The sequence below is a fragment of the Borostomias antarcticus genome (genome assembly GCF_949987555.1).
Source record: "Borostomias antarcticus genome assembly, chromosome: 21".
Classification (NCBI taxonomy): Eukaryota; Metazoa; Chordata; class Actinopteri; order Stomiiformes; family Stomiidae; genus Borostomias; species Borostomias antarcticus.
Window position 1 is genome coordinate 3,103,321 of NC_140254.1, and position 23,327 is coordinate 3,126,647.

The 23,327-nt window shown below is 42.6% G+C and overlaps 1 protein-coding gene across 1 annotated transcript in view; it reads right to left on the bottom strand.

The window, feature by feature from the left end:
• khdrbs3 (KH domain containing, RNA binding, signal transduction associated 3) overlaps positions 1 to 23,327 on the bottom strand; it is a gene marked incomplete at both ends in the record, with an annotated part of 66,963 nt that overhangs the window by 18,310 nt on the left and 25,326 nt on the right. Inside the window, 5 exons of the mRNA XM_084455128.1 lie at positions 468 to 654; positions 1,827 to 1,966; positions 2,647 to 2,793; positions 5,880 to 5,996; positions 11,275 to 11,393. Of these exons, the coding sequence (XP_084311254.1) occupies positions 468 to 654; positions 1,827 to 1,966; positions 2,647 to 2,793; positions 5,880 to 5,996; positions 11,275 to 11,393 (710 nt within the window). The remainder of the gene's footprint in view (positions 1 to 467; positions 655 to 1,826; positions 1,967 to 2,646; positions 2,794 to 5,879; positions 5,997 to 11,274; positions 11,394 to 23,327) is intronic.

Below are 23,327 nucleotides of genomic sequence, written 5' to 3' on the forward strand. Positions count from 1 at the left end.
CTATGACCTCCACACATTTGAATTGCAACCTCTGAATAAACCTGTCAGATGTTGTTAGGTACGGACCAGCGGGGCAATCTTCCAAGTGAGGCCACCTCCTCTCAGTCTCTTTCTGCTAAATATGCCACGCCGATGCCAAAGCCTTTGGGGAGCCTGCCTTGACAGAGCAGCAGGAGTCCTTCTTGGCAAATGCACAAAGACTCTCAGACTAATATATAACTTATTTAGCAGCCATTAATATTTTAGCATGGCTCCCTTAAGACAGGTCAGGTAAGGCACTGATGCGTTTTTATGATATTCACACCCTTCATATCTGTGCTTAATAGAGTTCAGTGGTTTGAGTGATGCACGTAATTCATATTCAAATGTTCAAGTGTGTGTGCTTGTGTGTGTGCGTGCGCGGTAGGCTGCTGAACTTGCATGTGGCCGTGTGAGCATGTGTGAGAGCTCTCAGCAAGAACACTTACATATTCCCCATATGAGTCCTGAACTACAGGGGGTGGTGGCCTGTAGCCTGCTGGAGGCAGCGCCCCTCGGGCTCTCTGTGCAGGCACCCCTCTCCCTCTGGTGGACGGTGCCCGGCTGGGGGGCGCCCCTCTGGGCGCTGCTCCCCGGGGCACTGCTGCATGTGGAGGGGGCACTCCTCCTCGACTCCTACAGCACCGGACAAACAGGGCCACCGGGGTTCAGACAGCGTGATCGATGAATGCAAGCAATCTGATTATGTATCAATTTAATCAAATTGACATACTGTAAAAAGCAACCGTAGTAGGTAAACTCCTCTCTGAGATGTGTTTCTGTGTCATATATACAGTATAAATAATTTGTAAAGCAAGTAATAATTTGTAAAACAAAGACATTTATTTTCCATTAGTCTGAATTCCAATTGTTGTGTGTTCTATAAACAGCACTCACATGTGTCTGTGCAGAGCGGTATACATAACTGTTAACCTGCCTGTGGGAGGCCTCGCGTATCGCACCAAATTAGCCATGCTAAATGCTAATTACAGTGCAATTCAAAACAGAGACAATTATATATTCTATCTCAGCAGCAATAAAACACTCCTTCTCTAAGACCTTGTTTATCTTCAAAACTGATGGAAATATATGTTTAAGCATTTTTCTTTAATGATATTGATGCTGTGGAGGACTTAAGAAAAACATGCTTATGGTGACAAAAATTGTAAAGGCAAAGAGAGTTTTTTGTTTTTCTCTTTTGAGCTCTCTATGGTACAACAGCTAGAGTGAATGCAGTAGACAGTAAAAGTAAAAAATAATTTGAATATCAAAGTTCTTATGCACTTTGGAGTTGTGTTGTTCAATCGTTGCATCAAACCAGATATTTTTTCAGATATTCTCTTGAAAAATGTATTTCCTTCCTAGATATGGTAATCATAAAACCATGATTGCCTGACTACAACATCAACATAATTGTGTGTACTGTATGTTCAGAAAGCATTTCAACATAATCTTTTTTAACATAATCTTGCTACAGTAATGTGACATTTGGTACGTAAACTATGATCTCTGGCATGTCCATTTTATATAACATAAGAACGATCAGGCATGTGTCCACCAAATCACAATACGTCCTCTCAGCCAATCCCCATCCCCTCACCACAAACACACAAGGTCACACACCAACACACACACCAACAAAAGCACATACAGTACAGACACACAGTCACAGACAAAGGCACACACAAATGCGCACACACATACATGCACGCACTGGCGCGTGCATACACACACACACACACACACACACACACACACACACACACACACTCACACTCACACACACACACTCCTTAGCAGTAGGGTACCTAGGCGGCCCGGGAGCAGGTGTCCCTCTCCCACGGGCGGCTGGCTTTCCACGCACTGCTGGCACCTTGGCGTCCTCCGAGCCGCCATTCAGGTACGTGAGCTCCTGTAGCTGGGCCTGTCTGATCTCATCATTGTAGTCCTGCAGACAGAGGAACAGCACATACACCCGCACACCCACATAGACACCCTTTCAATTACACCATATTAAATGATGTCCTTTATCTTCAGGGTTGCAGCCCGGGGAATATCTAATGAATGTACATTACAGGACTGCCGTGACCGCTGCTCACGAGGCAGTGAGACACTCCCGATCCTCCCGCTGATAAGCCCCCAGACTCCGCTTGGCTTTATCCTCTCACACACACAGTTGTTTTCGCCCAGCTGAATGCAACGCAGCAATTAATATGCAAATAAGTCTTTTAATCATGGAGCTGATTGTCATGTGTCTTCTCCATATCAATACTTATATTTGTGGAGGGAATTACCAGGCATAATTAATGATGGGATATAAATCATCATGGCTAGGAGCCATGGATGAGGTCCTACATAATAGATGGGCTAAGAGTAAATAAACTCTCGATATGGTATGGTTGTCCGGGAGAGATCTGTCTCACGCACAGTGATTTTTTGTTCTTGTATTACTGATCCAGACACCCCCCCACCCTCCCTTATCTGCCGACTAGTTATCTGTCTACAGCAGAGGTGCTGAGTCTGACTACGTGCATTGCTATTTCTGTACACGCCAGTGCTCTCTGAGGAGCAGAAGCTGACGGAAGTCTGCAGAGAGAGCAAGAGAGAGAGAGAGGGAGAGGAACATACCGGTATGAGGAACTTCTTGATCTCCTCAAGAGCGTGGCCCATCCTGGCGTAGGCCTCGGCGGGAGGCGCGAACACCTCGATGAGGACGTGCAGGTCTTCGTTCAGGTGATGGTATTTGGCCTCGCCGCTCTTACGGAGTTCTTCCTCCTGTTGGTATAAAAAGGCCGTTGAATCAGGCTTCTTCCCGTGTGGAGAGTGGGCGGGAGGCCACTATGACGAGTGAGAGTGGGTGTGGGGTCAGTAGTTTTGATAACCGAGAAAGTTCACTCTTCAACCGTCCTGTTCTACTCAGTGTACTGGTGGGAGTGTTCGACTTGACAAATGAAATTTGAATCTGCCATTTGACAGCTATCCACAGCACACAAAAAACGCCATCTATCTCTCCTGAAGTATATTCAGTCATTTCTGTAAACGACGCACCCTCCCCCCATCACCAATCCATCAGCTCGGAGCTCCCGATGTATCTGCTCTGTTGTTAGACCCAACTAATCAATCACGAGGATCTCCCTGCAGCTGTCTTCATTACAAATCCACAGAAGAAACCAGCTGGAAAAAAAAAAACAGTAAGGAGCCAGCTGGAATCAGCACATGGTCACCTCGAAACAGGGAAGACAATTTACAGCAGGTATTATAATATTATTATTATAATATATTATAATAATAATATTATTATTATTATTCACCAAGAAACATCATGCTTTACTCAAAACAACATTGACACAATTCCTCAAACAAACTGCGTGTCCTACCACACGACCGCTCACACCAAAAACTTATTTACATGGCCGGTGTTATAGTGTGGAAACTGTTGGTGATCTTGGGCCAGTGAAAGCCATAATGGGCCATCATGTCTGGACAGAATCAGGCCAGTAGCTTATGTTATTGATGGGTGGAAATAGGACAGCTAGGAACCTTATGTCAACTACTACCATCCAGGAAACAACAGGAGGTTCAGCGCCCCAGTTTCCTCTTTTTAACAAAAAAGCCCAGTTCTCTCCAGGGCATTCCGGTGGCAGCTCGCTACTTCTCGCCCCTCTCCAGCACCATTGCGAGGCGGTGACTCTGATGTCACGTAATTATAAATAACCTTCTTTTAAGAGTGCCCGTGGTATGTTAATGATATGGTAATTTCCCCCATAAATCTGTGCTTTACGAGAAGAGGGCTCCTCTGTGTATAGCACCGCCGTTGTTAGAGCTGCCGCCACCATCAGGAGCAGTGTGTGAGCCGTGTGTGTGTGTGTGTGTGTGTGTGTGTGTGTGTGTGTGTGTGTGTGACGCTGATCTGCACTTATGGCCTCTTGTGCAGCACTGATAAGCATCAACAATACGCAGTCGTCCTATAGAGACTAAGCAACCCACGGCAAGAGAAAACATCTGTCTGTTCCCTTTATCTATTGTCAGAATCTTCCCCGGATTTATATTTCTCTCAGCCAGTCTGTGTATCAAACGGCACTCAGCCCCGGACACTGAGAAGCACAAAATAACAGACAGAGAGGAATAAAAAAAAATATGACATTCAGCTCGCAGCATACAGTATACAGCCATGCAAATATGTGAAAACGAGTAACTTTTGCAGATCTTATTTTGTGTGTAGGAGAGCAACAGAATATGCACGCCACTGATCTATAGCTAACGAGGAAGCATAAACAGTTGTTGTGAGTCACAGATGACATGGGTAACCAAGACGTTCTTTCATCCACTAGTATTTGTTTTCATAACAGCAGCCCTGAAAGAACAAGTATTACATTTCTTTAAGCTTAACCCAGCCCACAGTACAGGAAATATACAACGGAAAACAATCGATTACCAAATACCATGTTAATAGAACCATTTGTGCCCATTATGTCAAAAGAATCAATCACTTTTTTTCTAAGAACTGGAGGTATTTCTATCTGACAGCTCAGTGATTAAATCAATGTATTAGTAAGTAACTGAGACAAAGCACACCACATTTGTTTGGTCTACCAGGGGAATTAACTCCCACAGTTGAGAACAGATGAGTTAATTATGCCACTACGTAGAGAAGTGAGAACTCTGAGGGTCTCTGCTATGTTATGATGACAGTGTCAGGACAACCAGGGAGCCATCTCCACATCTTAGAAACCAGAGAAGAGAGGGAGACAGACTCAGTCAGCGACGGAGCTTTCCTCTGTGCCATCTTGTCAACACAAGATGAGAGTCCTGAGATGCAAATATTTGAGGGAACATGGGAGTTCTACGTCTACTGAGCCGTCGTGTAGAAGATTTACCGAACAATGGAGCAAATTGGGTTTGTAGAGCTATACACAAATGTCATCATCCAACTTCCCTTACCCCCCCTGAATGGCTGAATGTTCTCTGCGTGGTCTCTGAAGTACACCCCCCACCCCCACCCTCCGCTGCACATGAAGCAATTACACACTCAGAGGAGTCTTGCAGGTATATAAAGCAGCCAGTCCTTCATAACCCCTGCGTTCTTCCGGAGTCTGGGCGGCGGTGTCTGTGCCTCAGCTCATTCTGAAGGGCCCTCTGGGCACTAGAGAACCTCTCTCCTGGTTTAGTCCGCACACAAAAGAAAAAAGGCAAAAATAAGAGAAAGAGACCTCTCTCCCTCTCTTCCAGTGACACTGCCATGTGACCTGTGTGTGTGGTAGCTCTAGGCATTGATAAAAACACAATGGGATACTGTCTAAAGCTCCACACTTTCACATGGCATGTATTGGAGAGAGAAAATGATAGGAAAGTTAATGGAAATAGTCAATTTAATGGAATAGAAAATGTAATGGAAATAGTACTTTTCCAAAACAACAAACCTGGTGTGCTCTTCCCTGAAAAAAAACTGTCCATCAAAAAACCTCCAGTGGCTTTGCATTGATGTGAAAGACCACTTTGGTCAGCATGTCTTCTATGACAGGTCCTTTCACCAAGAGGGTCCAAGAGGAACCAGCCATCAGAGAGTATTGATCACAGCAATCAAAGGGGATGTGGTGCACGATGATACAGAGAATCCCTAATGCCACACATCACAGAATGACAACCAGGGGGAGAGTAGAGCGAGAGACCAGCCATATCTACAGCACACCTTGACTTGTTGGTTTATTATTGATACCTTTCCACCAACAGAGTTGTCCAGAACGTACTTTGACAAGAATGATGAAGAGAGATAGACGGGGGGAGAGAGAGAGAGAGAGAGAGAGAGAGAGAGACAGGAGATCGAAACAGAGAAAGAGCAAGAGAATGGACTAGAAATTTACCTTTTCTTTGTCTCTCATGGATCCTTTTCCAAGAATTGACATCTTTGTGAGAGTGTCCTCCTGTAGTCTCTTTAACGAGTTCCCACGTGGCCCCAGGAGTTTGCCGACAAAGTTAAACTAGAAAAAAGAACAAGCATGGCTCAATGAAAATCTGTGTCTTTGAGATAAAGAGGAAAAACCCTTCTTCTGTCAGCTAGATATGGCTGAAACTGTGCTCCTGATTTAAATTAAACAGGGGATGGATACCATAGGTTCTTTGCATGTGAGGGAAAAACTATTTTGACAAACCCTGTCAATGGACTGATGAAAGCAATGTTTTAGGATGCCATACAGGAGTCTATCCACCACACATACGTTTGTCACAACTCCTTACAAATTTGATATTTACCATTATCTTGTCTGAATTCTAATAATCTACCTCTACAGGTCATACTACACTTCCTGACGTTACCCCTGTCACCACTGTTAAATTGCGTTGATGAGTTGCAACAGACACTCTGTGCTATTTTCATTTGGCAAATGACTGGCGTTGGGAGACCACTATTAAGGTCATGCAAGTCCAAAAGAGAATAGGGAGAACAATACTGCAGCTAGAGATGGAGAGAGAGAGAGAGATGGAGAGAGAGAGAGAGATGGAGAGAGAGAGAGATGGAGAGAGAGAGAGAGAGATGGAGAGAGAGATGAGAGAGAGAGAGATGGAGAGAGAGAGAGAGAGATGGAGAGAGAGAGAGAGACAGAGATGGAGAGAGAGAGAAGGAGAGAGAGAGAGGCTGCTCTCTCCTGCTCACAGTCCCTATCCCTTTAACAGTGAGTTATACAGCTGTCTCCCACAACTCTCTGGGTCATTAATTAGCAGAGAGGAGGGGAAAAAAACACCCCCATTTTTGTTCTACACCTCACCTATGTCTCCTGTCCTGCCTTTTGTTCTCTCACCAAGTGCTTATTAGTAGCCTCCTGCCAATTCCTGTGCTATGGATCACAGTGCCAAGTTTTACAGTGATCGTTCACGACACAGCAACTGGGTAACTGCAGCCTTGGTCAGTGAACTCAGGTGAACTTTAGCTGTTGTGCCTCTGTAGTCCTTTTCTTTCCGGTATCCAGATACTAGATACTCAGGTAATGTTGGCTACACTGACAGATCGCAATTCCTCCCATTCATTTTGACTGCACCTGGGAAAATGTTTAATGTCTGGAAATGTGGAGGATTTGATTACTCTGCCATTTGAACCAAAACAAAGCAGTTGCCATTTAATCAATTCAAATGCACTCCCGGTTGCCTTACCCCAGAAAAGCCCTGGAACTGGAGTTGTTAGAATAGGGTCCAATTTGTGTTTGTGCCAAAGGATGAGAGCATACTATATCCCTGTATTGGTGCAGTGTGAGTGGTATTAGTTTTAGTGCTAAGGTATCATTATTTACAGAGAGATTACTTTTTTTCCTCAGATCTGACCAGCGTGATGCTTCTAAATGGCAGTTATGATCTTAATCTGGACATTAAATATAGCCATGTCGATATGTTTCCTGATGCAAAGCTTTTCATCCCTAATCCTCATCTCACTGCACTGATATGTGAACTCATGCACCTTTGTCTTTCAGTATTTAGTACAAAACACATATCCAGAATACGAATAATTTGAACGCTTGTCCCTGGCTTCAGAGCATGAATCGACGAACACCTAATGTTTAATCATAGACGTTCTCCTTCCTCTTTGTTTTAGTTGTAGTTCCCCTGCAGTCTCAGCCATAGTTGAGGAGCCACAGACCACAGGAGCCAATAGAACATCTACAGCTAAAAACTGCCTTTCCCACCATAGCTCTATCAGGCAGTTGAGGAGAAGATAGGATAGGGGTTTTGAGATGATTAAAAAGTCAGCCGGCACAAGAAAGGAAAGGGATCTATGATTAATCACGCTTAACCGAAGGGGGTTGGGGATGCACATCTAACATCTTTTCATCATTTCCTGAATGCATTACGGCGAGCCTGGCAAGAGGTGTGTTCAGAGAAAAGCCAGCACGCAGCTATTCTGCTGAGGACAGCAGGACATAGCCGACAGTCGGGGGATAAATCACTATCGCAACCAGCGAGAGGGGAAGTAGTCTATACTGGAACTGAACCAGTAGGACTCCTTACATCTCCGAAGGTGTTTATTATTGTGTATTGCATTTTTTCTTGTTATTTATGTATTTGTGTGAACTTGTCAACACTGTAAATGAGGGAAACCTCAGTGCTTTACGAGTATAAATAAAGGTTTGAAATGAAATGAAATAAAGTGGCCTGTGGAGCCTTTCACAAAGAAAGCAAGGGTTTTTTGAGAGCACAAACATTAAGGCATTAAAATGTTGGGTAACACGTTATAATAAGTGCATGCTATGAAGCATTATTTAAGTATTACTAAATGCTAATATACACAAAGTTGTATTATCACTTAATTCATCATTTATAAAGCATTGTTCATACATCAATACACATTAGTAAGCAATTCATAAACAGTTATACATGTATTCTTCGTTGAAAAGAACATTTATGTATCTAATGACTTTATAAATAATGGATTCACCATTTGTAAATTAATCATTATATCAATTACAAAAGAGTTATTTGGGTTGTTAATGCAGTACTGCAGTTGTTAATGGTTCATTAGAAACCATTCAGAAAGTGTAAGTTAATGATTGACAAACTATATCAATGCATCTATCTATAATGATTTAGTCATACACTAATGGTTAGTGAGATGTTTTATAAAAACTTATTAATACTGACAATGGCGGGAATTTTTTGCTCCTGAGCCTAAGTCCAAAGAATGAATGTCGGTGAATGGCCAGCTGTGATTGAAACCAGGGATTCCTGTTTCACGCACCACTATTCCATACCGCTCAGGGACAAGGGCACTGTGTTTGTGAGGGAAGAACAGGTACAGTATTAAGACTTGGAAAGAGAGCATGGTCATGAAAAGTCACCATTCCATAGATAGATATTGTAGATGGGACAAGTGTACCCAGAGTTTCTACAGTAATTCGCATTAGAATGATACTTCAGGTATTGTGTAACCCAGTTGTATTGTGTAAACTCATTCCACTATTATCGTCACTGTTTTCGGTGGTGTAGCTAGTTAGAACAGTGTTTGCACTGCGGGATACCCAGGATCAAATCCACTGTGCAATAAAAATACAAGGATGAAGGAAGTGAGCAAAATTCAAATAATGTTCAACTTCTTTTAGGATTAAAATTAGGTTAGTTAAGATTACTGTAGGTCTGCCGATACCAAGAGCATATCAAAATGTCACATCTCTAATTTGGGGGTGTTTTCCAAATGTGTCCCCATTGGAAGGTGCTTAACTTTTAAAAGCAGCGGTAATCCGTTCTAGAAATAGACGTGTCTGAAAACTGACCCATAAGTGTCCTTGCCGGTTCTCTTCTCGTCAATATAAGCCGAAGCGTTTACGATGGATTGAACTCCTCTGAACATTGAGCCTATGTGGCCATTTGGAAAATGGCTGTGCCGAAAGCCAAAAAGGTGATGTTTGCGGTTCAGGGGAAAAACCTTTCAAGTCAGACCGATCACTCTCAACGTTGCCACCTGTCAGACAGAACAAATTCAATTTGTCTTCCTTCAGTGGCCTGTTGAAGCTCTAAACAGCGTATTAGAGGCTCCACTTATCAGAGCTGTCAAAGCAAATCTGTTTAGCTGCGATCCTAGGAGACACACACAGGTCTCCAGATGACATTACATGCTCCACACTACAAAATGACAGTCATTGTTTTACACTCTTACGTGTGAGGAGAGGCTCTTGTGTATAATTGGGCTTAACAAGATCTTAATATTGTATGAACCCCTATTTGGGCAGGCTGTATTGTGGGACTAAAATAATTAGCAAATCACATGCTGGTAACACCATTAGACCACTGTGAAGGAAAAGAACCAGTAAAACATGATTCTGATATGCTTTATCAATAAATACGTACAGTAGCAACAGCTCCTCAGACAAAGATCGTAATAAAAATGTAACAAAGCGCAAAGAGGACGGTGCATGTCTCCTGCAGCTGCTGCCCTCCAAGCCAGGACTTCCATAGACTGACAGACCCTCTCCAGAGGACTAAGGTGAAAACTTGAGTGATGTCACCATCTGAGATAAAGGCCTCTCGCTTTTACACTGGCCTCCACGCCGTGCACCCCACGGGACGGCCCACGCCATGCGCCGAGCACGAGGCGCCATTAAACGCCGCCGCTTCTTAGGAGGCTCTGTGTCTCAGCGGGGCTCAAGTACTCTCATCACAAGGCAACAGCATTATCACTCACGCAGCATGTGGCTTTTCATTCTCTCCTGGAGGTCATGGTGAACCTGTGTGTGTCCCTGCTCTCTGTGTGCACATGGCTCATTTGGCTGTTCTAGTTTTGTGTCACTGCAGAGAATTTTACCTGGTAGGTGTCTGTCTATCTAGGTGTATTCTTTTTGTATGGCTGTACTGTCACTATTTACTCATGATTTGCCTATAGCGCAAATCAAAAAAAAAAAAGGTACCCTTTTAGTCCCAAATTTACAAAACCATAAATGCACAACATTTCACAAATTAATTGAATACCAGCCTGGTATCACTAATGTATGTTGATGTTTAATTGCTTTGTGAATGCAGAATAGAACTGATAATAGTATAATATATATATACTGTATTTTAAAAAGCTCTCAAAAAAGCTAAAAGCCTTAACTGGATGTTCGCAAAAAGGCTTCTGATGTTTGTGAATGAAATTCAAGTCTCACCACTGTGTTTTGTTTTCCTACTTGACTGTTGTTCTAACTTTGTAGTTCGTTCCTCTAGAATCAGTCTGTTAAAACTACAAATTGTTCCTGTGTGACATCACTTCCCTGTCCTCTTCATCCTGAAACTGTGTCACTTCCTTTTTCACGTTATAAACTATCGCTTTCGTTCCCCAGTCACTCACTCTTGCCTGGATTCACTTCCTGTGCATTGAGTCCGACTTGCAAATCGTAACATAGAATAAACTTATTGTCTTTGTTTGAAACCAGCTTGACCGACCACTCAGCATGTTCTTTGAAATCTAAACTAAACCAAGTAAGATTTTTAATTCACATGTTCTCATGTCACAGTTCTGTCAACCCGTTTATATGTGTCAGGTTTATCTGACCTTTACTGTGTTACACTCATACTACTTTTCATTATGAAACAACTAACACAAACTGTCACATTTGCTTTCAGGAATTCCAACACACACAAATGCACGTGCGCACACACACACACACACACACACACACACAAATGCAGGCACACACACACACACACACACAAATGCACGCACTCACACACACACACACACACACAAGTATCTGTATGCAACTGTCATCAGAGAAAGCTCAGCTCCATATCTTTAGTACTTACTTTGGGAAACTGTTTGACGGGTATTAACACCTTCTGTCCCAGTTTCATGTTTTTGTTGATGACTACGTCAATGAACTTGTCGTCTTCTTTCCCTTCATCTTTCTGAATTTTATCGATCTCTAGAGAGGAAGAGAGAAAAAAGAAAGAGTCAATGTCTAGAAGCAATCAGGAAAACACTCAAGTGATCAAAGGATCAAAGGTGTTTTTCCTCTTTCATAAGTGTCTGATGAACTGAAATAATGCCATTTAAGTTTGCTGGTTGTCACTCATGCTCACACCTTTGTCTGCTCAGCCATCCGTGAAATAGCGTCTTTTGGCAATGCTGTAATTTAATTGGATAGGGTTATATTTATATCAGGGCCATTCACTGAACCCAACGCATGATTCTTTCTAGATGTGATATTTTACAGTTTTTAGAGTAGATCCCAATTTACTTTTGCCAATAGCTTTGTCGAATAGCTTTCATGTGCTCTATGAAGATAAATTATAATGAGGACACTGGAATGCTCAGAACTGTACAGCTCGAGGGGAGAGAAAATATTGTCCGTCATAGTTCCTCTGCTTTAAAAGGTAGTGTTTGATGTATTTTGAGATGTCACATTGAAGGTTCAGTGAGATGGAGAACATCTGTGTTTCAGTACCAGGAGGGAAGTGTAGAAGGCCACAACCCAAACCTTAAGGCTCAAACCGCCTACGGGAAACTTAGACATTAGGTGAAGAATACAACTTCAGCAGACATGCACTTATTCGTAACAAATTCAGGTATTGATGGCTGAAGTTAAAAGATGGCTCACAGTTAGACAGTGTTGTTTTATCATTAATGCTTTGTCTGCATCTCCTCCCGTTCTATACTAATTCTTACACGACTGAACGCCATTCCCAGAGGAAGCCAAGAAATATCGAATGCACTTTTACGTCCTCGGTTATGTTGTGAGGTTACGGATGCAGATCTGCCATTTCCAGTTGATGAAAGAATGATGGGAAACAAGGACAGCTGAAATATGAGTTTTTAATGCTGTCAAACAGGATAATAGCCATCAGAATAAGGCTATAAAATATCAATATCCTAAAACATTCAACATTAACAGAGTTTATTTACATTTTAGTCACAATGAAAATGTCAGGGCACAGGGCTAGTGTCAGGATACAGTAAGGTAGCCATGCTGATCGCGGCTGGTTAAGACAAGCATTGTATTCAGTCTGTAAAAACATAAAGCTGCCTCTTTGTTCAATCGTCTGATTAAAAAAGATCATTATCGTTGTATCTTGAGTCCTTAGTTCTTCAATTACATGGGATAAGACTTGCTGAAACTATCTAGATAATAAAACACTAGCTGTTTGAGCTCTGTGCAGCTACACTGCATTAGATTCCAGGAATGTAATGGGAAAAAAAAGCTTTGATATTGCTCTTAACGAGGATAACAGATGTATCTGTCAGCTGGGGATGTCTTTAAGCTGAAACTCCGGCAGGGCTTCTGTCTCATTTTCGGAGAAAAGCCCCAGATTAATATTAATGCGTGGCCTAACATGCCGAGAAGGAGCCACTTCCTTCCTCCACTCTTCGGCTGTCCTCTGGGTTGTACTCAGCATTCAACAGTTCACTGAGCACCTCAGTGTTGGTACAACAGTTCATGACAACAGAAACACCCGCGGCGTCATTGCCATTAGGCTTACAGACTTGAGAAAAATCTCCTCTCCACATTGCAGATCATCTGCCATCCGGAATACATTCCCAGGGCTTAGCAGAACGTACAGAGATTACAGTGTGTACAACAAAAGCAACCCCCACTCGCCTTGACTCAAGTGGTGGATGGATTTCAACAGGCCCTAGAAAACTCTTGATCTGAATGGAGATCTTGTTTGAGGGTTGGAGTTCTTTTTACAGCGAGAAGTTACAGTATGTCTTCCCCACATGGCTGATACACATGAAATCTTGGTTTACCCTGAAGGCAGTGCTTCACTGGGGGTCATCCCAGCTGTCTCCTTCTCTATCAGAAATGGAATCACTTAAGAGTGGCCCGTGATTTGTAGGCCCCATCATTAAAATTCATAAACTGGGCGGATTTAGTTGGGATTATGCATGACCTCCGTGCCAGCCAGTGTTGGAGAGTACATGTTAAATGGACTGCACTTATATAGCACTTTTATCCAAAGCACTTTACAATGGCCTCTTATTCACATTCACACACCAATGGCGGCAGCTGCCATGCAAGATGCTAGCCTGCTCATTGGGAGCAATGCAGGGTCCAGTGTCTTTCCCAAGGACACTTTGACATGTGGACAGTTGGGGGGAACAGGTAAGCAATTAAGTCCTCCTATTTCATGTTGAAGAGACTGACAGACAAATTACACATGCCCACACATGCACTAGATATTTTCTAAAATGCATAAGCAAGAGGACTAGATTCAAGTATTATAAGGGTATTAAGGCGTTTCTGATGCTGCAACATTATATCCCCATATGCTTTTCCAAACACACAGTTTAAGAAGAATACTGTAAGTAATGTTGTAGAACCCTTCATATCTTAATTCAATTGACTGGAACAGCCAGGAGCTTTGGACTTAACTATGCATGAGAATCGTTTTATGTTACAACATTTAATGATGCCGTCTTTAACCTATTCGTCAAACACAAGAAACAGCAAGGTTGCCATGGAGTAGCATCAGGTGCTCTGAAAGCATAGCCAAATCTAACACAACTCATCAATAGCAGCAGGGGCGACCCGCTGTCACTTTAATGTCACCATGCCTACAGTAGGTTTGATTTAGACTGTATTTTCCCTCAAATTACCCCAGAACTGACTGACATTGATGACTAAATGTTGTGCTGGGTTTCATTTGCTACCTTGAGGCGACATTGTGCACCAGCGACCATTTCACATAGACACTGGGGGATAAATGAATCACTCTCATGACAGACTGTATGGATTGGCGTGCAAATGTTCTGACAATGTTCTTTGGTGAATGCCAGGTGTTTGTCATCCACTTACAGTAAAAGTTTCCTTTGGTGTGACATTCCCTTTTCTGGAGACTATACAGACTAATATACAGCCTATAGTTAGACTTTTTAGTGCAATTACAGGGCAAATGAGAGAAATGCTAGAACAGGAAAATCACATTGTATTCAGAATTCAAATACAGAGCCCTAATGAACTGCATCATTCCGCGTTGCAATCAAAAACAACAGGGGGGTGCTATAGCTCCTCTTCTGAGTTTATTAGCTAAATGAAATGCGATTGATTCTTGAAATTTGCATTTGAAACGTCACTCCTCCTTCCACCTCCACCATCTCCATTGGTTTGTGATATTGATAATGCTTGACTAATATACACCAATGCTTCTATTTAATATACAATCTCTGTGTCATATTCCCCATATGTGAAAATGTTTTTCACTCGTTTGTTATTTTTAATTTAAGTGTTGAGACAAACGGAAAAAAACAATATTATCCTTCACATAGCAGCATTATACAAAAACTACCAGAGCGATTGGAACATCATTGGACATTGGAACTATTTTCTACTAAATGTACTCTGATATCATATGAAAAAAGACAGGGCCAGTCAAACCGTGCTGCTTTCTTATCTATACATTTTCATCAACTTAGACATTCATGCGCGGAAACCTGTGTGCTCTGAGAACCCTTTATAGTCTTTACTTCTTCTGCTAGGCTTGCGCAGTTCCTGGTGGCTGAGCGGTTAAGGCGTTAGTCTAATGATATTCGTCGCGGGTTCGAGGTGTTGATTTTTTTTCTTTAGAGAACCTTGGCTTTTTGTTACAATGAGTAATCAAGTCAGCTTTAGATATCTTCGATATCAACTTTATTTATTTGCTGTTTAAGCAACCAATATTATCTTATGTTTCTATGCATGCAAAACAAAATAATATCTGAGGATGGACACTGCCTCTCTATCCCTCCCAGAGGCATGGACACTGGGCGAGTGCGCGTCCTTTTTACCCCCCAGAGGAATGAACACTGGACTTAATTTCTGTATATAGTTTTGTAACTTATGTCTTCTGCTATTGTCTATAATGGCTGATTGAAAAAATTACACAAGTACACAAGTATGTTCAGTTGTGTTCATACATGACCACCTCTCATAAACACCACAATCAAAAAGCTTACTCTTCAATGATAGTAAGTATATATTTGTCGTAGCATTTAGTTCACACACACACACGTACACACAGACATACACCAGCCCACTTCCGGCTTTAGGCCTGGGCCATAGCAAACACACACCATTATTTGCCATATCTCTCCTATGATGCTTTTTTAGCCTCTCTTACTCTGAAATGTAATTTAATGTAATGTATTGCTTTATAAATGTTCTTAGCCGGTAGACAAACATACTCCAGGAGCTTGCTCGATCGCCTTGTTGAGAGGGGTCAGGGAAGAATTTTTACAGCTCACTTATCTGGCCCCCGGGTGATTACAGTTTTTTTGCTTCCCTCTGGACTATGTAGAGGTGGGTCGTATGCCCACCTCCCTTGTTCTCTGTAAAGCGCATTGTGTTGCCTCTGGGTATGAAATGCACTATACAAATAAAGCTTTGATTGATTGATTGATTGATATATTTATACTGAAGAGTGAGTTTAACAATTTCAACTCGATTACACCAACAAAATGCATTAATGGGTGGAACCCTGTGAGCACCCTTTCTAGTTCTGATTACAATCTTGCATCCTGTTGACAAACTATGGGAAGGGGGGGGTCATGGGAGGGCTATGGGTGCGTGTCCACCGACAAGCTTTTTTAGAGCTGGCGCTATTTTCTCGTTGTTTACTATGGGTAATGAGCTGTAAAGCGCTCTAGAGACGAGAAATGTGTCCCAAACGCTTTTTAGCGCTATAGCGCCATGAGCTCTAGGCTTTTTTTGCAGTTGAAAAAAGTTGAACTTTTTGGGCTTAAAGGCTGTTCTGATGACTAGGACCGTCGGTTTTGGGCAAAACTGCAGAGACAGCGAATGTTAGCATTAGCTATCTATCGTAACTTGGCTACTTAATCTGCAGTCTGCAAAAACACGACACACGTTGATAATGTAGGTGTAAAACATCAGTAGCCTAGCCAGCTCTAAACTCCAGCTCTAGTGCGCTCTAAGCAGCTGTAAAGTTGGCGCTGTTCATACAGCTTGCCAGTGGACACACACCCTCAGACATCAGTGTTTCCCCTACATTAGCTAACATTAGCTAGGCTATGTGTTGTGGACTAAATGGTGTTGCAAGTTGGTTCACAATTTTCCCATTCTAGAAGTGTTTTTATGTGTTTTATGTGTAAATATATTGCTAATATTTATTTAGCTAAGTTGTGTGCACTCGTTTCATTTCAGCTCAGTGTAGAGAAATTAACAGACATAAATAAATGCCTTACTGCGCACTTCAATGACGACACTGTCGACATTATGTATCAGTGACATGCCCACCCCACGACAACACTAGTAGTTGAAAAAGTCCTAGGGGAAACACTGGACATGGTGTCAACCAGAGTTTGGCCCAGGCATGGTTCATGCCTGCTGCCATGCACACATTTAGTGTGACTCATGGTTAGACTGTGACCCTCGAAACAGAAATGCTAGCGCTCCAAACCTTTGTGTCCATCTTGAAATCTCAATTTCACTCTGGCTCCTCCATCGCCTTGACAAGGTCAGCCTGGCGGCAGGAATCGGTCTCGCCCTTTAATCTGGAGATTACATTCTCCGCGCCCGGCCAAGGCCCTCCCTCTCTCTCCCCCTCTCCCTTTATCCCTCTGCTTCTACCTCCCTCCCCCTCATCCCTCTCCCTTTCTCTCTTTTTTTCACTCTCCATTCCCCTCTCCCTTTCTCTCTCTCTCTCTTTCCAGTACTCCCTCCCCTCTCTTTCTCTCTCTCTCTTTCCAGTACTCCCTCCCCCTCTCTTTCTCTCTCTCTCTCTCTCTCTTCCCAGTACTCCCTCCCCCTCTCTTTCTCTCTTTCCAGTACTCCCCCCCCCCCTCTCTCTCTCTCTCTCTCTCTTCCTAGTATTCCCTCCCCCTCTCTTTCTCTCTCTCTCTCCCTCTCCAGGCAGCCATGCTCTCTACTGTGAGGTAACGAGCCAAGACCCACTTACAGCGTGGAGATAATGTCCAGGATTAAGACTGAGAGCCCCTCGAGTGGGGCCTCTTCCATTTCAGCATCCGGCCCAGCAGCATCATAGATACGCCCAGCTACTGAGGAGGGCCTCTGTACTCTGACTTCTGACTCTCTATCTGTTCTCACAGGGAGGGATGACTAGAGATGGTGTTATCTGGTCCCAGCTTGCCCTCAGCCCTCAGTATAATATGGAAGGCTTCATGATGATAACACTTTGCAATACAGTGTTCATAAAGGATTGATGTTAGTAATCATTAGTTCATGGATAGATCATGAATCAGTTATGAACACTTGATTGAGTGTATTGTTCTGGCTTAGAATGGCTGCACAGCAGTCAAGTCTGAACGTGCACATTGCTTTAAGTCGTGTCATTGATATTCCAACAATACAGAGAGTAGTTTGTTTTGTTTTGAGCAGCATTTGCATATCTTGCATTCCCATACAACGATCCACAGAGACTGTTACTAAGCTGAGGTTCAGAGGAGAGTCAGGAACATCCGAGGATATGAATAGGCTTGTGTGGACATTGTTTCGCTTCTGAAACCAAACTGAAGGTTGATATTCTCATCTTCAACTCCTCAGTTGACACAAGTTAACTACTGTATAAATAAGACAGAAAAGTAACCTATAGTCATATGAATCCAAGTTGGTTTCAATGTGTTCTTAGTCTTGAAAATTATCCAATACTTGACAATAAAAAAACACAAGCATTTGCACAAATGCACAAGCAAGAATATTCTCTTTGGTTGCTTGGTAACTAAAAAAAATTGTGCCATTTCTATCCCTAGTCCCCCAGGCTAACATGTCATCTTATTTTATAAGTCAAATAACAACCCACTGATCCTGTATTAACTGTAATAACGTACTGTATTGTTCAAGGACACTTGGCTTCACAGCTTGCTAGGCCAAACAGCATTTTTAAAACAACTTAAAAATTACAACACATGTGACCTTGCCAGTGCATAGCTGTCACACTCCTCTCATTTTACTAAAATAAAGAATCAACTCACTCAACAAAGCTATAAAAACAAACCAAAAATAAATGAAAATACAGCAGCTGTAAAGATATTTCCCAAGATATTTATATTTATCTTACATATACATGTACAACAGACTATTTTCAGAAATACCTGACACGTTCAAAATATTCCAAACAGGACACTTTTCATGTGTAATTAATGTGTAATCTCCTAAGGGTGTCACCATAAAGTACTGTTCTAGCGGCAACTGTACATGAATGCTAAATTTCATAAGAAAATACAAAGGTTCTCTGACAATGCAGTGAGACGGTTATATGGGTTAATAGTATTCTCCATACATTATTCAGATATATTCTCTTCATTAAATATTCGTGTTTCCCACAAAGCAATATATCAGCAGAAAGAGGTTGCTGGGAACAGAGAGTCAACAAACCACTGGGATAAAACACAGCCCCATATTGAAATGACTATCAGATCAGATAATGTAGCAGAGTTAAACATATAGTCTGTGTGAAGGACAAATCTCCCGCAGAGAAGGCTGGTGTGGTCCCCCAGTCCCCTGGGACACGCTGGAGCACGTCTCCCACCCCTCATACCTGTCTTGCCAGCCTGATGCCTGTCAGAACCCTGGACCTACGGTACCTGCAGTCTAAAGGTATCTGGTTAAAGATGCAGTTTGGAGGCCTGCTGAAGTGACTGCAACCTGGTCTCACTCGGCAGACTTCAGAATTCGACATTTGTCCATCGCCTCCAAACGTCAATTCTAGACGGCATCATACAACTCCAAAAGTCATAGACGGCATCATACAAATGATGAAAACAACGTATATGCGTGGAGGCGCTCGGGCAGCAGGCATTGAGCAATTCCCCTGCGCGCCCGCACGCCTCCAGGCATGTGTGCCCGCGCAGGGGTATTGCGATATGCGGAGCACGCCCACTAAGCACCTTCCGAGTAGCTCCACTCCTAGACCTGGTCCAGGGCGATATCCTACATATAACGCCCTGTTACTCTCAATGCAATTTGCCTATGAAAAAGCTTCATCGGCCCGGTCGTCCGAGTCTACAGACAAAACCGTTTCGTTACTGTTATAGAATTTACATCCAAACACCTTAAACCTTTTGTTCTCTCTCTCCTTTTGTAATTCACCACCTCCCTCAACCGTTCACATAGACAGGGTGGCCTCCAGGAGGTCCACACACCTAGAATCTGTCTACACCAGAATAACCATCCTTTGTCCCCTTTGTCCCCAAGAAATTGCCGCCTTTTTCTCATGTCACATGTCTGTACTCTTGGCCACACCTGCCATTTTCATATGACGTACAATGGATTAGCCAATCACACCCTGGAAGCGCCATACCTGTGTTTTGCTTGAATAAAAGTCAGCCCAAGATCAGGAGGCTTCACTTCTCTGGATAAACCACTCTTGTTGCGTTGTCCAGAAAGTCCCTGCGCTCGTATGTTTCCTCAATAAACCAGACTTAACCTTTTGAGCGAATCTTGGTAAATCCTTTTTTGACTAGATCAGTTAAAATCCATTACATTACTCACCAAAGTAAACACATCGTTGGAAAGATGAAAGTCTTTTCTCCTAAGGCGCTACAGTTTGTAGTCCCCCACCTTTCAAATAAAGGGCAAATTTGTACACTTAAATGTTTTATATCCACAGCGCATCGACTGTCTTCTTCTACCGGCGAATCGGCGCTCTCCGCTCTCTCTCAACACCATTGAAGATGTAATGCATCATCCCCGACATGGGCGGCAGCAGTGAGTAGGCTAAACAAAGCGGAGAGCGCCGATTCGCCGGTAGAAGAAGACAGTCGATGTGCTGTGGATATAAAGTAGCTGAATGGATTTAACAGAAAGGAAGCTCACATAGAGTTAACAGCAAGGCTGTGAGCCACGCAGCACCCCAAATAAGTCATCCCAATATGTGTCTTTTTAACTATAATTCATTGCTCTGACCTCGCCCCGACCTCCATGATAAGTCATTTCTATAGAGAAGGACCACAGCAAACACTATTTGAACCCTTGATATACAGTATAATTAACTTAAGCTGATGTTTATCGGTTCAACATCACTTAGCCTAATGAAGTTGCACATAAAATTGTCATTAGGCTATGAAAAAAGGGGGTGGGGGGTGAAAATTAAAACTGCAGCATATGCCATTATCTGGAACCCATCTCAGGTTGCAATATCAAAATGCACTGAATCATCATGAATTAAAATGACCAGAGCGCCTTTTTTTTATTTCAATTAGTCATCAGATGTCAATTAAACCCGCAGACAAATGCCAGAGTGTATGTAAAATGACTTTGCCCTGGGTCTTTGAAACTACACAGGCAGATGCTGCATGACTCAAACACAGAAAAAGCCTCAGTGGAATGTGAGTGTGAGTACAGTACATCTAGAAATCATTCATTATACATACACACATAAGAGGCTTCTTCTCCACATTTGATGAATGATTAGCCGTGCTAATAGACTGAAACAGAATAATGTTTGTCCTCTAGGCCACAGGCCTTGCAGCCATCCTCTGCTCCATGCTCCTGGATGCTATCTTTTAGACGACAGTGGGTATTTTATGGCTGTAAGCGTCAAAGAACAAACGGAATCAATATCGTAATTGAAATGAACCACTTAATGCTCTCCCTGTGATGATACACTAATTTATACTCAAAGTCAAAGATATCCCCATATTTGGCATCAGGAGATGACACGCTAGATCAGGCTTACAAAACATGGATCTTTGTTGTTGTATTACCGTCAAAAAGATTATCTAACAGTTCTATATGTGGAATTAAAAGAAAATCTTGTGAATTACATGGCCATTATTGTAGCCTGTTATCAAATCCAGGCATAGTACATTATCAATTGGTGGTTCATAGAAGGTGTATGCTGTTGCCTTATCTTTTCCTGGTAGAAAGCCGAAGAGCTACTTCCACTTCTGGAAGACAACAGCTGGCTTCTCAACCTCTCCTATCCAATAGTGGCAAAATACTTCCACTACCTCTCAATCAAAGACTAACCTCATGTACCTGTGAGAACAGGATGATGTCCAGTTTATGACGCTGGGGCGGAGGTTTGTTTGTTTATTTGTTTGTTAGCAGGATTACGCAAAGACTACTGGACTAATTGAAAAGGGGGTGGAAGGGTGTAGCACGGTCCCACTTAGAACCCATTTCATTTTGGAGAGGATCCGAATCACAGGGCAGGTCCACGTGTTGCCCAAACACGGGCAACCATTCACCGTCATTCATTTTTTGGACCAGGATTAGATAAAAACTACAAGACCGATTTTCAGTGGAGGGGTGTAGCATGGGCCATCTTAGAACCCATTAAATTTGGGGGTTACACTTTACAATAAGGTACACAAAAAATGAGTAGTTACTGAGTAACTAATGAGTAACCAATGATTAGTTAATGAGTTGTTATTGAATAACTCTGAGGTTAGTTAATGAGTAATTACTGATGGGGACTACTATAGTAGTTACTGGGGAACTAGGGAACAGACTGGGGACTACTATAGTAGCTACTGAGAAACCAAGGATTAGTTAATAAGTAGTTACTGATTAACTCTGATTAATCCTAAAGATTAAAGGGGTGCACATTTGCAAAACAAACTTTTTCATTGTTTTTGCATGTACATTTGAGTCTCTGATGGGCTTACTAACACACAAAGTATGAAGTGAAACAACCCAGTCATTTTGTTGTGGTCAGACTAAATGAAAACATTAGAAAAAAAAGTCAGTCCCAGCAAGCCATTCAAATCTCCCGTGTCAAATTACAGTCATGTCACAGTCGGGGACCTATTATAATAATCCCGCCCCCATCTGAATACATCCAATCACCTGCATTTGTTTAAAGTACAGGGTTATAAAGGCTGACATTATTTGCAGGTCCCGTTAGCTAGCCTAATGTCTTCGCACAGAAAATGTCCTGTTCTTGGATGTACTAAGCAGCACAGATCGTCTCCCAAGCTCAAAGGACAGAAGAGCTGAGTGGATACATTTTATTTTTGATGGCAACGTTCCAGCTGAAATTGGCAAAACACTGGCAGTGTGTGCTAGCCATTTTTTGCCCGATTGCTTTTCCAACCTGGATCAGTATATGGAGGATTTTCAGATAAACTCTTTCTGAATGATCAAGCAATACCAACGGAAATTATGCAGAAACTGTAAGTAATTATGCTGTGTGTTTGTTTGCAGACAGTACTAACGCTAGCTAACTAACACAAAAACCCGCCCTGCCTCTGCACCTGCTGCTGGTTGGGACTGATCACCGACTCCGCCCCCTTATCACCACCACCTGTGTTTTTAGTTCAGTATAAAAGCTCCCTGTTTTGGGATGTTCTCTCTCTTTTCACTTTTCCATGAACATGCTTCTGTTGGTGGTATATGGTAAGGTCCAGGTCTTGGGGCAGGTCAGACAGAGGCCTCTATACACCTAGCCACACTCTTTGTTAAATACACCAGGTTTACCTTTGTAAGTTTTGGTTAGTGTAGCTTAGTTAGTCAAGGACCTGCAGCTACTGGGGTTTGGGGAGGGGGTTAGTTAGGTAGACTAGCTTGCCACGCTTTACCTAGTTTGCTTGCATACACTTTACTTTATTGCACCATTACCCCTTGTGTTGTCCCTGTTATTTGCCCCAGCGCAGACTTCTAGTTCATCGAGCGGTCATTAAAAATGATCAAATGTTAAGAAGTGGACATCATTGGATTCCCCTCGGCCTACAGAATCTAGCTTTTATTGTTTGTAGTCGAATGGTGTCATATAGCCTGGTGGTGTCTAGCTAGCGAATGTAGCTAGAGGTAACAGCATGCAACCGTGGAGATAATAACATGGGCACTATCATGTTTAGTCAGGGAGAGAGGACAATTAAATTTGTTACAGTGGCATCGAGTGTGGATGGTCCAGGCTAGCCAGCTATATTTAAGGTAGCATAGCGCCGTCAACAGCCCTTGCTC